Raw genomic sequence first — 17,658 nt, forward strand, 5'->3', positions numbered from 1 at the left:
GAAGCTGTGATTGGGCTCTCATAGATGTGCCCCAAACCTTAGAGATCTTAATTGCAAGGAACAGTGATAAATATGGGGAGAGGACTAGCCTTGGAAAATGTACCTTATCTCTGTTGCTTTTAACAGAGCTGCCCACATTGATCACCATCAGCTAAAACTGGGATTCCCAGTGGGTTTTGGGCTCCATCTACACTATATGGTATTTGTGTGCCCTAACTGCTTCTGACACATGTGAACAATGTCAGATCAGTACAGATTTCTGTGCAGAACTGCAGCACACAGCATTGATTTGTCTTTCAAGCTGAGCAGCTTTTGTGTGAGTTAAGAGGCCTCTGCTGGCCAAGAAGGGGGAAAACCAGCTAACAAAACAAACTAACATTTTGACAATCATGTAGGATGATCAAAGAGTGATGGAGCACATGCAGAGGGCTCTAGGAGGGAGGTCAGTGTTCTGCAATCATGTCAGTCTGCACTAATGTCAATCAGTGGCCTTCAGAGATACTACACTGGACTGGTAACACTGGAATTCAATTTATAATCTCACTCAAAGCATTCTGGAATAAAAACCTCTTGTTGCTGCCAGCTATCCTGGCTCTCTAAATGTTGACTATGGAGAATCCTGTGTGAAATAAAAGGGGAAGAACTCACCATACACTGCAATAGTCTTTGTGTCCTGAAGAATGGTGTTTCCTGCTGAGACCTGAACTGTGATGGTGTTCATCCCTTCCACAGAAAATGTGAATGTGATGCTCCCTTCCAATGTGATCAGTGGCTGCAAATACATCATAAAAGGAAAAATTCAGTTAATTTGGCTGAAAAGGAAAAGCAAAAATGAGTTTGGCTCTCTAACCTATTGGGATGGTTTGAGGAGTTAGTTCCAGATTGGAAATTTCAGACTCAGGAGGGCCCCTGTGACATGGCAGCTAATTTCCTAGGGAGGGCACACGAATCCCAGAAAGGGATATTCTCCTGAAGTTCAGAGTAAGGTACTAAAATTTCCACAGGAGGTATCTAAGATTCCAGTGCTTCCTTTCCACTTGGCATGTTGGTTGTTCTGGATTCTATGTTAAAATGCCCACCTTTGCTCACTCCCCAGAGGGCCCCAGATCCTGATATAAAGGCCTGCAACATTCACTGCTCAGGTAGCACCCACCTTTCCTAAATCTACTGTAAGTACTTTATTTGAGGTGACTCAATGGGGTTGTCAAAGAACCAGCCAAATTAAGATTTCACATTTGCTGTCCCATGTTGACCTTAGATACAGACACATCGTTTTTGTTAATTGCTGATGCTTGAGAGGACAGAGATCCCTTCAGCTGTGAATGAGTTCATCAATGAGTTGTGTCCTCCAGCAGACTCTGCCTTAACTTCTCTTTTCACCTGTTAATGAACTCTGGATGAGATCTTCAAAGCACCCAGTATTAAGTCAAACTGTTGCCATTGTAGTCTATAGTAAAACTCACACTTCAATGAGAACAAAATTAGACCAACCCTGATCACTTAGGAGCTCAGGAGATCAGAGGGAAGGTTAAAAGGTGACAATCACAGCCTGTAAGTACCTCTAGGGGGAGATGATTGCTGATAGTACAGAGAGTTTCTTTAATCTACACAAAAAGGCCTAACAAGATCCAACAGCTTGAATCCCAGACTAGATAAATTCAGACTACAAACACGGTGCATGAGTTCAAAGCTCAGAATAATTAGCTGTGAGGAAATAGTTGGAGGGGATGGCCAGAAGGACAAGCAGTGCATTTTCCATCATCTGAGGAAAATTATTAATGCAAAACAACAACAACAACAACAACAACGTCAGGTCCTGCCCTAGTGACAAAAAGTTAAATAAAGCAGAAGGTACTGATCAAACTCTCCAATCTGAATTATACAGAACAGAACAATGTGTGATTATGAAGGTCCCTCTTGGCTCTACAAAATCCATGACAACCTCTCCCCTCAGAAACTAATTAGGGTTTCTGGGTACTTTAGCCACAATTATATGTGAAGTAACAGTCCTAATGTCTGTGCAGATTCACCAAGGCTGCAAGCACAGAGGCAGCAGAACATGATGGATGATACTCTCATATCTGAGCAGAGCCCTGGGGCAGGGAGGTGTTTTGGGAACCATTTCATCCACCCATAGTACATGATAATAAGGTCCTTTTACACATGTGGTTTAGCATAGGGTGCTGGGGCTCAGCATAGATCAGTTCCAGCTATAAACACTGCTTCAGCTTGAAAGGTTGTTTTCCTAAAAAAAAAATCTTCCGAAGCCCTACTTTTTTTCTTCTTGTTAATGTAGAAAGGGAGCTGAAGAAAAACAGCAGAAACTCTTCCAGATTTTGGTTAACTATGTTACCCTTGGATGGAATTAAGGAAGAAAAGAAACCTATTGACAGCTTGCATGAAATAGCAATAAGGCCTGCAGCTAAGTCACAGCCACAAACACAAAGCACTACTTACATTTCCATGTCGGTACCTCCAAGGCCCATTAGTATCTCGGTATTTGGTTTATAATTTTCTTGCATATGTGACTACATAGAAGCATTCCCAGATCCCTCTCTCCCTCCCTCTTCTGTCAGAGAGCTCCTCCAGGGTTATTTTGACCTCAGTCCATCAGGAATACAAACCTCTGTGTTGTTCCCAAACCACCAGACATAAGTAAGTGTTCCCACTTGGCTTGGCCACAGCACTGCTGTGGCATTGATCTCCTTGTTCTTCGTGGTGACAAAGGGCAGAGATAAGTGAACGTGTTCCAAGGGGCCTGCAGAAACAGAAGCAGCAGGTGAGTCCTCCCTCCATCTGAAAAGTTAACCTGGGTGGGATATCCATTGGTTCAGGGAAGAAAAGTCTTCCCTAAATCACTATGGGACATGGCAGAATGTTTTGGCTTGGGACTATTTCAGGAGAGGAAGGCTTAAAACTGTTCCTCAGAGAACAGGAGACACCCCTGTACCTGGAGCTGAAAAACTTGGATTCTCTACTGCATCAATGTTACAAAATCAGGAGCTTCTATGACTTTTAAAATAGGGACAGAGCCCTGTTGTGTGCATGTTGCCTTCACTGGGAAGACATAAGAATGAGCAGGACAAAGGGCTCCAGCAGATGTGAAGCATCTTTGCTGGAAAACTGCAATGATTTGGTGAGCTTCAGCAGAAGCTCTTTCTGAAGGCAGCTATTCATCGAGTGCCTGCATTTTATTGTTACCTTATACTCCCTCCTTTTCATCAATAAACTCTTTTATTTCTTCAGTATAAACAGAACATAATTCATTCGACAAGTGACATTATGCCCAGGGTTACACATTTCCCATCTTCTGGAAACAGATGGGCCTTTGTTGTTAAATCTTGTTCTATAGATTATTTTTAAAATGTGTTCTGACTGTTGACTAAGAGAACAAAGCAATTGTCCTGAGTGACAGGGAAAGAAAAATCAAGAAGCCTCAGGTCACATGAGGACATGGGTTCCTTAAACAAATTAAGGCCACATCTACACATCCTCTGTCTGTGAGCTCCCCAGTGATGAGAACCACAGTCACAGCTTTGCATAGTTCATATGGAGTTGAGATGCATTGCTAGATGTATTTCCAGGGAGGATCTTTCAGGATATACCCCATGCATGAATCACCACTTAGACCTTGCTTTTCAGCCCAAATGAACACCACACTCTGGGGAAAGCATCCTGTATTATAATAAGCAGAGTGAAGAAAAAAAACTCTCCCAAATTAGACTGTATAAACAATGCCAGAATAAGGACCAGTGTTCCTGATTTATTACTGGAATGCATCTTTCCCTGGCTTGTAGACACAGCCACTGCTTAAGCTGAAGCAGCCCAATTAAGAGTTATCCACTATCAGATTAACCAAAGCCTGCTGTACATGAGACCAGGGCTTGTTTTGCCTTTTATAAGCATCAGTCAACACTCTTGGAAATTCATGAGATTGTCATTAAAATCACCCTTGTGATTTTAATGGTATCCTCCTGCTCAGATCCATTTCCATCACCACGCTGTTCCAGCTTTCAGTAAGACCCTAAGGCCTGAAAAATGGCAATTTCCCCAGCTAAATGCAGTGACCACTGTAATGATGGAGCCCATGAAAAGTCTGATACTCTCCAACATTACTGCATCACTGCTCTGAACAGCTCTCAAATGATCCTGCATGGCAGAGAGTGCCCAGCCCCTCCTTGGACCTTCCCCACAGGCTAGGAAGAGACATGAAAGAATGGCTCAAGCAACCCCACTCTGCCTGAGCATTTCCCAGCACAGCTGGGTCAAGGAGGCTGGAAAGCTGAGCTAGTATCTGGCCAGCAGATGGGGATAGCTCACTCTGGATAGGCCCTCCTGGTAGGAGACTGCTTTCTCCCAGGTGAGCTTGAAGAAGATTCAAGAACATTAATTTCTGATCTTCATGCAGGGCTATGGAGGCTATGGCCTTCATCTGTCCCAGGAAAAAGTACTGTCCAAGCTCCAGAAAACTGAAAGGGAGAAACTTCTCAAAAGGCTCACTTGCACAGGTAATGTTATTCTGAAGCATCCAGGCAAATCCATAACTAACTTTCCAGGAGAAAATTTTGACATGTCAGGACAGCTAAGAGACAGGCTGTTGGCTTGAGCAGTTTACATACAACATTTTATATGATCCATCCAACTGAAAATGCTCCTGTCTCACAGTGACCTGCATTTGTGGATCCCTGGAACAACTGCAGGAAAGGCACTGCTTCTGTGCACTGGCTGCAGCAGGATGAGGAGAGCACGGGATGAAGGCTTTATTTTTATGTTTGAGACCACAAGCACCGAGGTTCAGCACCTGCAGTTTTTTCCAGCAGGAAGAGTGCTGGCCACAGGTAAGGAAGGTGCTAGAAGGCCCAGACCTGGCTGCAGACACTCCTGTATTAACCTTGTAACCAGGGATCACCCAGTTTGTAGCCCTTCCTAAAACTCTGGATGTTCAGGCTGCACATTGCTTATCTGTGGATCTTACAGCACAATGTGTGTGTCTATTTTAAGGACAGATATTTTTGCAAAACTCCCCAAAGGCCAAGCTCAAATACCCCAAGTAGAATATTCAGCAGAGGGCTGAGTGACAATGCAAGCTTTCAAATAGGATTTAGAAGCTTTTGTGGATCAGGCTGTTAAGACTCTGGAGGGGGCTGGATCTACTGTGCATCCCTGTCCTCAGCAAGTCTCTTGCTAGTCTGAATGGCAACATGTTCATTTGTAACCTGTTTTGCAGTCCCTAATTCTTGTCATGTAGAGAAAGGTGAGACATATCCCTTAAAGCTGTCACTTCTCCAGGGAGTCTGGCACACATAATCTGGGTCTGGCTGCAATGATCACTCAGTGTTTAAATCCTGTGCTGGCATTACCTATGTAAAATACAGAAATGTACACTATCAGCTGCTAAGTCACACAAACAAATCCAAATATTGTTTATTTCTTGTACAGCTTAAACAATCAAAATGGTTCATAAGCCTTCAGTGTCTCAAGAGAAAGCTTTAGAGCAGCTGTAGACCAGAAAGACACTATGAATGAGTGAAAGCTGGACACCTGCCAACGAAGGGTGTTTTTGAAGGGGAACATTCAGGTGGATATTTGCTCCTGCTCCTCTAGTCCTCCTTCATAAAAATCCCATCTCCCACACTCCTGCCTCCCACTGTTCCCATCTGTTGACACAATGGTTCTCCATTAAAGAGCTGCTCTTCCACCCTGAAAAGGTAGCTGCTTTCATGCTGTGTGAACTAACCCCAAAACTAGAAGTAAAGTGCAGGGAATGTGCAAAATCATCTACACAATATGTAGAGTTAGTTTGGTAGATGGTAAATAATAATTCTGTAAACATAACTTCAGGTTTTGGAATTTCCTTTCTTCTCAGTTAATCTGGCACAGAGGCACACAGTGAAAACATAAAAAAAAAAACCAAAAAACCCCACTGTATAAAGAAAATTATGGCCCCAAACAAAATCTGTTAGGAATGTTACAAAATTTCTATAAATAGATTGACCCTTTGGGTTCATAACCATGTGCTAGAATAAATATGAAAGGATACAATGTTGGTTTTATCCAAGAAATTGGGATGAATTTCAGTTGTAAATCAGACACGTATGAAGTATGAAAATGTTAAAAAGAACAGCAGAAAAGCAATGTGAGGATATTTTTTTTTGGCATTACTATTTAATACAAAGATTTTGGTTCCTATGACAACAGAAACACTGAAAAGCACTGGTTTCCATCCCAGAGGTGGGTGTGTTTCATTAGAGAGCAAAACATGCACAAAGTAAAATTCAAAGCTTTTAAAAGTCATTAAAGATCCCTGGGTGTCTTTGTTGTTCTGGAAGTGTAAGCTTTATAATGAAAGTGCATTTCAGAAAGGGCTGGACAGTCCTTTGAGGTGTCCTAAATTAGACTATACAAAACTAGAGGTAAAACATGATTAAAAAAGCAAAAGTTATTGATTAGACTCGATAATCTTAGAGGTCATTTCCAACCTTAACAAATCTATGTTTCCTCTCAGTCTGTAATCAACATTCTGTCTGGGGGACAGCTGAACACTCATCATTTCCCACCACTCTGGACCCAGCTGCCAGATTCCAAATGTCACCTCTAGCTCCCAGTAACAATTCTAAAAGAAAACCAGAAGCTAACAAGGGGTATGAAGATACATACACGTTACATGCAGGTAGAGAACAGCGCTGTCAGAGCCCAGGCTGTTTTCCACCAGCACGGTCACCCGGAATATGCCCACGTTCTGGTAGATGTGCTTGATCCCATCCTCTGTTGAGCTGAGATTGGCATATGACACAGCGATGCCATCTCCAAAATCCACCTGGATGAGGGATCTCTGGAGGTCTCCCTGTGGTGGAAGAGAAAGGATCAAAACAGACTCTGTGCTGCTTTTGACAGACAGGATCAGCGGGGTGAGTGAGACCAACCAGAAAACAGTAACAAGGTTTGCTGTACCAGAGGAACAGCCTGCACTGACCTGTCAAACAACCATGGCTGCTAAAGATCCCTCCCTTTCATGTGAGATGCAGCATCTTGTCTTACCTTTGAACATTCTCACCCCCTAGGAAATCCCCCTCTGGCTCTGCATGGTGCTCATGCTCCCTGTGCTCACTTGCAGGCTACTGCTGTGGAGCACGTCCCCAGCCTGGTGCACTGAAGCAATGGGCACTATCTGGAATGATGGAAAATTAATAGCTGATCATTAATAACCTTTAAAAAAATTGGCTGAAAGGATATCTCTTTGGGTTTGTTTCCTGTTCCTTTTCTTACTTTTTCTCCCTCTTTTCCTTTGAGAGAGAAGCAGTCCTCTGGATGCCCAATTTCCCTTCTGGAATGAAAGGTACCTGTGTGAATGGATGGCATCAGGCAGGTATCCACACCAGAAAGAGATGGGAATGTATGTGACTATAAGAGGAAATTGTAACAGAACTTTTATATTCCTCATGTTCTCTCAGTCTTTTTATAACTTGTGAAGGCAGAAATAGAGGAGGCTTGCCTGAATGGAAAGCAAAAAGAGCAGAGCTATACCTGATGGTGGCAAGAGCAACAAATTTTCCCAGATGCTTTCTTTTAATAGACTAAAGTTGTTTTTACACTGCCCTGGCACCCTGCTGAAAGCTCTGTTGCTTCCAAATAGATGAGACAAAAATAACTGTGTTGTGGAGAATCCCAAACTGAAGGTGTGGTAGGGGAAATGGTCTTAAGAACAGAGTTCTGTAATTTGTTGAGCTGAATTATTAGAAAGATGTGCAGATTCAAACATGAGGCAGTGCTTTGGGCACTCATGTCTGTTTGACTGAGCTAACAGAAGCCACCAAATGGGATTTGCTTCTAGCCAGAAGTGAACACACATGACCTCTGAACATTTTTCAGAGGGGGACTATTCTTATCTCAAGTCCAGTGCAGGACTCAAACCAAATACAGAGGTCTCTGAAGCACCCTTTGATGATCTTCCAATTCCTCCAAGTCCATCATTATTAGGGTTTTTGTTGTCTTCTCTTACTCAAAAGGAGATGATGTCTTTGAACATGACTTTGAAAAGCTTTTCACAGGGTTAAAACTGTGCCACAATAATGACCCTGCTGGATTTACCAGCTCTGAGGATATTCAAGGCCATGCAACTGAAGTTTGTTTCAGGTCATGGAATATTCCTCCACATATCTGAGGTAGCAGCAGAAGATGAAAAGTGTGACAGAATAGCCTCATTTCTGCAACTGGCAAAATTTGTGTTCTAATGAAACTTTTTCTCCTCTTGTGTTCATTTTGTCCATAGCCATGAAACTCACGTTGCCTACAGGTGCAGCCAGGGAAAGGAGCCATTTCTAAGGCACGCAAGATTTAGATTTCAATTTCTAGGTAGAGAAGATGCTGACAGAAACAACTGAACATCTAATTAGAGAAGAACTTCAGCTGCTGTTCCCTCAGTCTTTTTTATTTGTCTTGGTCTTTCCTGTTTCAAAACCCTTTGAACTGGAAACACATTTTCAACTGAGTAAGATCCAGGCTGTAACACTCCTCTGAAAATGCCACATTTTGGAAATCTGACATTAAAAATTCTATCTTAGGAAGTGGGAGAGAAAAGTCAGGAAAACAAAGAGACTGTGTTTTGACTTGTCCTAATATTTTATCTGTGCCAGGTAAAAGCACAGGCAAAGTAAGACAGGAAGAGAAAGCAGATGAGCCAAAATCAAAACATTTTCACACAGCCCACACCCGATTTAAACCAACCCAGCTGTCACTGTCTCTGGTCTCCAGCATCTCTCCAGAGTCACTGGCAAGAGGTTGCCTATCTATACATCTTGCAAAAACCCCTCCTGTGGCTTTTTCCACCTTCTCCTTTTTATTTTGTCAAGCTCAATACTCCACAATAGAATTTTTCTGAAGCTTTTAGCCCAAATTAGGCAGATGCAAAACTCCCTGCATTACTTGCAGGAGACAGACACTGCTGCTGGAGTGTTTTCATGCATTAATTAATTGGGTCTTTAGATTAACTCCTTTCTCTGCAATCTTGATAGGGGCTTTCATGCAGCTAAAGGCTTAAACACATGCTGAGCCTTAAGAACTTTTAGCCTGAAAAGAAGTCCTCAAAACTAAAAACAAGTTTGCCAAGGCCCCATATTAAACCCTTTACCTACCTAGACAACATTAGTTACTCAAATGTGCATCAGAAATGTACTATTTTCTAAGATATTTTCTCATTAAATGTCCAGGTTTTTTCAAGCATACACAAAATATTCCTCTCTCCCTCCTTCCTGGTCCTGCCTCCTAAGCCAAGTGCACCTTTTTCCTGCATCTTGACCAATGGAGCCTCGAGTGCACACAAGACCTGGATGCTACCAAAAAACTCTGGGAAGCTTCCTGCCTCAGGGTATATGAAGACACATTCCATACAGTTTGCAACAATATTTTTATATTTTGATTCCTTTAATGGATCTCTCAATATTTTGGTGGATGTGAAATGTGAGACCCACCTAGCAGGATTCTCTCATACACACCACTGTAATCTTGCCCTGAAAGTTGTAATAGTGCATTTTCCTTCTTGACCTTGAGTATTTGTATCTAAATGTAAGTATTAAAAAATGGAACAAACACAGCTCAAGATTTATAATTTTGGTTCCCATGTTTCAGATTTCATTTTTAAGTCTTTAATTATGCACAGACTTCCGTGTCTTCCTTAGAGATGTTGACAATAGATTTAATTATCCTTTGCAAGAAACAGACACGGCTGCTGTTGGAGGTTTTCATGGATTAATTCATTCTGCTTTCTTTAGATTAACCCCTTTCCCTCTTTGGCATTTTCCTACCACCAAAAGAAATCAGTCATCAAAGATATTTTTACTGAAACTGAATATCTACACATGGCATACATTTAATCTAGATCTGTTTAAAGTATATTCTTAATTTTTACCAGATACTCAGATCCAATTTGATCAAGAAATTAAAAACATGCTTTCCTGTATAAATCCCTGATTTCAGAGAGATGGCCTTAATTTTTCAAATCAGAAACTGAATAGAAAGTTGCCTTTTAGCAGAGCAAATAGCTTGATACTTTTCACATGTACTTCTTTTTCAATACCAAATAGTGAATTGTACTGGTCACATCATTCATCCTGACTGCCAGTTGGGGCAGCTCAATTCAGCTATGTGCTCTTTTTACAGTACTAGATCTTCTGTGCCCCACAGGAATCAATAACAGCCTCTCAGGATTATGCAGAGTAATTCAACTTGTGTGACTGGAAGTGCATTACAAGGCTGTAGTGCTGTGTGTCATTAGGAAGGCAAGGTCCACTTCCATATATTTTCACGGAATTTCAACAATGAATTTAAAAATGCATGAAAGGCTCTGATTTCTCCCAACCAGCTTGTCCTCATCAGAAAATGCAATTATAATTCAGATGACAGTGGTACAGGGGAGGGTACACACTGTGTTCTTTGTGTGTTATTACAAGAGTGTAGTGCTGCTAGTAAGATAAACAGATGTGATTCAGCATGTGCATTGAAAGTTAGGATGAAGGGTTCGTATTTCTGTAATCATTACTAACAAACTTGTGCTATCAAAAGAGGGAACGCAGTGGGATACCATCAAAAAAAAAAAACATACAGACTGTGCTTTTAATTACTACTAGCTTTGCATCTTTAATTTGAGTACATCAACAATCAAAATAATCCTAATGCTAAGCTCATCTCCAGAAACTTCAGCTGAGTTGAATACTGAATTGCACTAAACAATAGTGCTGAGGTGGGAAATGTTAATGGCATTATGCCCCCAGCAGGATCCCCAAGCTCATTAACTGTACCCAAGACACAGTGTACCTTGTACAGCCATGCATCAACATTGTCATTACAGAGAGCCACGGCAGTCTTCAGGAAATTCAAGGCCTCATTTGTATGTTCCCATGGTAAGAGAGAGTCCTCTGAATTTATGAGCAATCACTACACAAATGCAAGGCATGGGGGGTATGAGGCAGAAGGGAATAAAACATCAGAAAGTTTAGGTTTCTTGCTCAAGGTCATGGAGAAGGAGCTCAGAGTGCGGTTCAGGAATGAGTTCAGATTGCCAGAATTGTAGCCTGTGGCCTGAAGTGTAGGAAGAAATTAGCTTTCCCCACACATTAGTCTAATCCAAACATCACACAGCAGTAGCAAGCAGTTAAAAGCAAGCCAAAATCTACTCCCAGTGGAGTGATTTTGCCAAGTGAGAACTGAGGCAGACCTGGAATGTCAAAGATTTTTGGCTGTCATTTTATCAAGATAAAAAATAAATTAGAGGAGGCAGTTTCTCTGTGAATTATCTGTAATGAAACAGTCAAAGCCCTGAACCTTCCTGCCCTGAATGTCTTTACCATCCATTTCCTCAGCAAAGATGTGTGAGCAATGGGATGAAACAAGTTTGAAAGGCATTGTGCTGAGCAGCCTTGCTCTGGAGGCTGCAGCTTTCAGAGTCTCTGCTGAAGCAGTACAGCAGCACAAGTGTCTGATGTTCATACAAATAACTCCAATGCACAAATAACAATTGTGGTTGTGACAGGCAAGAGACCTACGTCACCATGTGATCAGGAAGGCACACAGAAACAACACACACTTAATAAAATCCCTCTGCTTTTTACAACAGAGAAGCAAAACATGTCAAGGACGTTGGGTTGAACAACTTAAGTAGGAAAAATGCCTTCGTAACTTCATGTTTTGGATTTCTTTTGTTGCTGTCCAAAAACAAAGCAAGGATTCAGGTTCTTAGGCTGAGAAATTACTCTTGTTGAATGCTGCAGTGTGAGAGGTACCAGCCCTGAGTCTCTGCATGTAACCCAGGCCAGGGTAAAGGATTTAGCTTTAAACTGGCAGCATGTTTAGGCAAAGAAAAATTTGCATTTAAGCATAGCTAATTGTCTCATGTGCTGTCACACAATGACAAAATGCTGCTGGTATTTTGCTTATCTCATGGAACTTTAAGAGCAAAATTCTCAGCTTAAGTATGATGCCTTGCTTACTAAACACTTCTAAAATACCATAATATGCAACTCATGATAGTTAGTAAAGGCAATACTGATGATTCCTAGCTATTGTCACCCACTAAAAAAACCATGACAATTATACCCAGATTAATTGGACAAATAACTTGGCCAAACCTTTCCAATAATGGGACCATAAATATTAAGTGCAAGGTGACCTTGGCAAGCAATTTAGAGGAAGTCATATAGAAATTCTAAAAGGTGACAGGTGACTTAGATCACTTTTGAAAGAATTCTTTAAATCATCTTCAGATGATTTAAATATGACCTGTTGGTTGGGTTTGCTTTTAATGTTATTTATATGCTGCCAGATATAAATGCTTCACAGGAAAATTTCATGTGAGTCAGGCTTAGAGAAACTGGGCCAGAATCCTAGTTCTCAGAAACCAGCAATGCTCAGTGTGCTCCTGGGTTTGTTCCTGCCCTCCCTCCACTTGAACAGACTTCAGTGATGATTTTCTTTTGTGTCTTCTTCAATAGCAGAACACTTCTGAATGCCTTGTCCTTGCTTCTCTTGAGGCATCTTTTGCTCACACTGTGTTTTTGTCAGAATGCACAGTCGTGGCTCTCAGCATCACCACAGGCACAACCAGGCTCTACAAGGAACCACTGTGCTGTGGTTCCTGTCCCTGAATCCCACACCTGAGTGAAAACATCAGCTTTTTACTGCTGCCATTTGTCTCTCCTTGCCCTCTTAGCAATCTGCTCCACTACAGAGACACAGTGAATTTTCAGGGCCTCCAGTCAACCTGCTTTTGTAGTCTGTTCCTCTTTTCAAACCCAGGTGGATTCCTAGATGGAGCAGGAAGCCCTAGAAAGATAACAGGAGTACAAATCTCAAACAGACTCTTGTACCTTGTCTCACCAGCTTCTCTATTTTTTTTTTTTCCCTCTTCCTGCAGATCAAGTGGAACATGGGCATGAAAAAAGAGAGCCAGAAGGCTGCAGTGTAAAAAACAGCTCTGCAGATTTGAAGGCTTCAAACAAACTGTCTCAGAGGGATACAGGAGATGTTAAGATGCAAAAGGAAAGGCCATTGCTTTTTCACAACCTGAAAGATATCAGATGTCACTCACACTAAAGGAGGAGTTCTCACCGGGGTGTAGCACTCGAAAATACTGCCCACCACTCCAGGGGGCAAGGGTTGAAAAGTGCTGGAAAAAAGTGCTGGAAAAGATGTGCAACGGTGACATATCTAGCCCTTTTTAACTTTCCTTATGCCTTCTCCTCAATAAAAATGGAGTGGTACAAATTTTTGGATACTGATCATCCTGGATTGTACTGTGCTATACACCTGTGCAGGGCAGAACTAAATAGAAATTGGCAAATTCTTGTCTTGTGGTATCTCTGCCTTGTATGCAAGGGAAAGGAACTTCCCTTTGAGAAGCAGGGTTAGATTAAACAATCTCCAGAGATCCCTTTCAACCTCAATTATTCTGTAAAATCAATAACCATTTTATAAAAGGATGCTTGTTCTTTTGATGGGTTGTTTAACTTTCCAGGTGGATTTATTGTCACTGAAACAGTTAAACTGGTAAATGGTTTAGTCTACACACTCTTCTGCTGCTTCAACTACATTTTATTGCCCTATAGCTTGCACATAACTGGGTAAATATTCCTGTTTGTTGAATATTTCTTTTGTTGCAACACCCACACAAAGTCATTGCCAGACTGGGTAAAATTTGCCCAAAAGTTTTGTTAGTTGCTCTTTAAGTTGACAAATCTAGGAGCAGGAGGTCAAAATTCATCTAACAGGGAGAGTAATTGGAAAGGCTGGAGGCTGATCAATACTGCTTCAGCCCTCAGAGCAATTCCTAACCTCTTCCTTATCAGATACACTGGAAGAAGAGCTCCCTTTAGATCTCCTCTGAACTAACTCACTCACTCATCAAAACATCTGTTCTGTACTCCTTGACACCCAGCATGAGAGAGGCACCATCTCATACTGGAGAAGGTGTTGCTTCCAGACTCTGGTGCACACTGAAGCAGAGCTGCCAGAAAAGATCAGAATGAACAAAAGAGACAGAAATGCACAGCAGCTCTCTGTATGACAGGGTGGTCAGGGTTCTCTTACATGATATGTGAGCTGAAGCACAAATGTCCTGCTCAGGAAAGAGCAGGACATTTGTCCTGAGTTTCCCACACTGTGGGTGATTGTCACTCCCTCTGACTATTGGCATAATTCTTAGTTTTGTGACTGACTATTCAGATTATCCATCTCCTTCTCCCAGTTTGTTTTAAAACTTTGCTCAGAAGAGAAAGGTGATGGAAAGTGCACTTTTTTAGTGTTTTTTTTTTTAAAGCCTAGAGACTGACTCTTGTTTTGGACCTTTTCCTTTTAATCTTTATATGCAGAAATCAATAATTTAACCAGATGAAGTTGTAGGCTCACACTGTTATTACAGCACCACAGTAGCGATGCTGTATGACTATCAGTAGTGAAACAAAGTGACCATATTTTGGAGAAAATAAACATTCAGGTCAAAAACTGCTTTGGGTTAGATATGATTTATCATATGGTATTGCCTTTACAAATCAGGAAACTGGTTTGCTGGGGAAAGCATCAATAACAGAGATGTAAAAAAAAAATAAATTCTTTCCTCAGAGATGACATTTACTATGGAGAGCGTCAGAAGTAATTTCCTTGAATACTCTAAATTATACTTTAAACTAAAAAGGGATGTACATTGTCCCTTGAATACCCTAAACTCTAAAAAGATGTACATTGTCTCTTGGTGTTAAAGCATACTTTTTTAAGGATTTGTTGGCCAGTAAGAGAGGAAAAGGGGTAGAAGTTTAAAGAAATCAAATTAGATTAGGGAAAAAGAAAACTTTGTGAACGTTCCTGCTTGTGCACCTGCAATTAAACACAGATAGAGAAGTGCTGAACAGAAGAAAGAGGTGAAAATATTTAAATACTTTTTTTATGGATTCAGGAACGGAGGGAGTAGAACAATGAAATACCAAGTTAAGTTACAGATATAATAAAAACACAGATCAGAGCCCGAATCAGCTTCACAATCACAATGAATTTCAGACTTAAACTTGTTGAGGACATCTTGAGATTTCACCCATAAATGCCTAAACAGTATGTATCGATTTGCGTAATGGGGACCCAGCTGCACATGTACTATTTCTCATCTTTGTTTTAAAACCAGTGGAAAAAAAATATGTAAATTCAGTTTCAAAAACCAGCAGAAAGCAAAAAACACAATTAAGGACGGTAGATCAGAATTCAAATGTACAGTCTTCAGCTCTCCTGTGAAATTCCCCAATTAAACCAATTCCCAGTTTTCATCAGCTTCTCCCAGACATTACCCTGGGCACCACAATGACACCCCTTCCATCTCCATACATTTCGGAGCAAACTCCACCCAGCTACATCCAGGCCGTGACTGACCTCACACCACCCAGTCTCGCTTCACCTCTCTGCAAACTCCTCCTGGCGCGAGTCCCGCTCAGAGACGCGCGGGCGAGTGTCCGCAGAGCCTACCTCCTCCAGCTGCACCAGGAAGGTGACGTTGAGGCCCTGCTGGGCCGTCAGGCGCCCGTCGGCCGTGACGATGCGCAGGCCCTGCGGAGGTTTGCCCGGGCACTGCTGGGGCTTGGCCGTGTAGCGCTCCCGCACCCCGTCCGTGCAGTTGTTGGAAACAACCTTCCGGTACCTGCCAGGTGAGACAGAGTGTGGGAACCCAGGGGATGTTTCCCTGTCCGCTCTGCGGTGCCCTGATCCCCAGGGGAGCACTGACTTTGACCCTCGTTCATGGAGAAAGTTTCCTAAACTTCAACCCACAAAGGTGTGAAATAGGTTATAGAGAGCAGTGTAGGTGTATCATTTAGGTGAGAAATTTAGGTTTTGGGATTTTTAGTATGCTGTGGATGGAAGCAAGATAAAGGGCCCAGGGTGTCGTCCTGGGCTTCTTCTTCATGCTTCTTCCTTCTTCTTCATGGGTTTGGGTGGCATTCTGTAATTGGGTAGAAAAGCATTGCAGGCTTCTGGGGATCAGTTATTGGGTTAAAAAGGGAAATAATCTAGGTGTCAGTTCCTAATTGGATAGCTTAGCTTTAAAAAACCTTGCAATGAAAGACTGTTTGCCATTGTGGCGATGCTTTTCCAGTGTGATGAGCCTGGCGCGGACAGAGTGGAAAACTCTAGATAAGATAATAATAAACAAGAACCCAAAGACTGAAAAAATCCCGTGCATCTCTTTCCTGACACAGGACCAATCCAGGAGGGTCTCCCCCGACAGGGGAGCCCCCTGGGAGGGCCCAGCCAGAGTACCAGAACTCAGGGAATCGGCAACAGGTACCCCGACAACAGAGTGGAAATTTTCCAGAGTAGAAATCCATTTTGGTTTAGGTGAAATGTACATCTTTGAATTAAATCTGTGGCTTGCAAACATAGCTGTGTGGTCTGACTGCCTGTCCTCACGAAAAACCTATGCTCTAAGAAACTGCTTTGGCCGAAGGACAGAGATAAGGAAGGGCCCCTGGAATGCTGAAACAGATGGAGAGGCTGCAAGAGAAAGGGCAGGATGACCCAGGAGTTCTTTCTGTACTTTCTGATAAAAAAAACTAGCTGCAGGTGTAACGCAAAATCAGTAAAATGAATATTTATGAACCTGTTGTGAAATTCCATGTGTATGGATTAGTAAGGAAGATAAAAAGAGATTAGGAGTTCCCAGAGGTACACGTGTCATTTTAAGGGGAATGATCCCCAGATGCGTCCAGCGCTGTAATAAACATACAGGCTTTACAACTTTCACAAAAATTGTGGAGTTTGGGGTTTTTTCCACAATTCACAAAGGACAGGGAAACCCCTGCCAGGTGCTGACAAGGAGCACTGCAGGGTTAACTGAGAACAGGTGCCTTTAGACTAAGGAGATTGTTAGAAAACAAAGATTCCCAAATGTATTTCAGTATTTGTCTCAGCCAAGCATTCCTCATGTGCCCAACACAACAAGAGCTCATACTGGTGTTAATGGCATGTGATAATTTCCTGCAATATTCTCATTTCCTGACATCTTATAAGGTACCATAAATTGCCCAAACCATAAAATGATATGTTACGAGTTAAATAACTATAAAGTTATAAATAAATCACATACACGTACAGTATGGCATTGTATTCAATTACTACACTGTTGGGAAAAGTTTAACAACTTTTCTCCACTTCTTAATAGTTGTAAGTTAAGTGCCTCTAGAGATGTGACCCTCAAGGGGTAGAACAGTAAGAATTAAAGCAAAAAGCAGATTCTGCCCATCCTTCAGTGTACAAACCCTCCAAACACAGCTTGGGTTGCTTTGTTTGCTTTAATCACTTGCATCATAAATGAAGCCTGCCAGGATCTTAACTTAAACTACATCTTCCACTGACTTCCAAGAGGGCCAAAGACCAGTCAGCATCCAGGCTAGCTGCACATCTGTTACTTCACTTCACATGGACATCACTTTCATCTCTCTCCACTAATTTATCTTCCAGTGTTTCTGCCTTACCTGATCTCACAGGAATTTAAGGGAAGCCTTTCCAGAAACATTAATGATTTGACCATACAGTCTCCCCCCAAGATTTTTTAAGGCATCACCTTCCAGAGAAAAGTCTGGGCCATACACGATGGAGATCTGGAGTGACAGATGTGCAACGCAACAAAGGTGG

At 41.9% G+C, this 17,658-nt stretch overlaps 1 protein-coding gene across 2 annotated transcripts in view; it reads right to left on the reverse strand.

Moving 5' to 3' along the window:
* The window catches only part of LOC132330062 (VPS10 domain-containing receptor SorCS1), a 258,913-nt gene that overhangs the window by 19,088 nt on the left and 222,167 nt on the right, over window positions 1-17,658 (reverse strand). For both annotated transcript variants that reach the window (XM_059851936.1, XM_059851937.1), the window contains exons 18-21: window positions 15,496-15,667; window positions 6,658-6,844; window positions 2,625-2,758; window positions 649-772 (exon numbers count right to left, since the gene is read on the reverse strand). In XM_059851936.1, the coding sequence (XP_059707919.1) occupies window positions 649-772; window positions 2,625-2,758; window positions 6,658-6,844; window positions 15,496-15,667 (617 nt within the window). The remainder of the gene's footprint in view (window positions 1-648; window positions 773-2,624; window positions 2,759-6,657; window positions 6,845-15,495; window positions 15,668-17,658) is intronic.

This window comes from Haemorhous mexicanus, chromosome 7 (assembly GCF_027477595.1).
Source record: "Haemorhous mexicanus isolate bHaeMex1 chromosome 7, bHaeMex1.pri, whole genome shotgun sequence".
NCBI classification, from domain to species: domain Eukaryota; kingdom Metazoa; phylum Chordata; class Aves; order Passeriformes; family Fringillidae; genus Haemorhous; species Haemorhous mexicanus.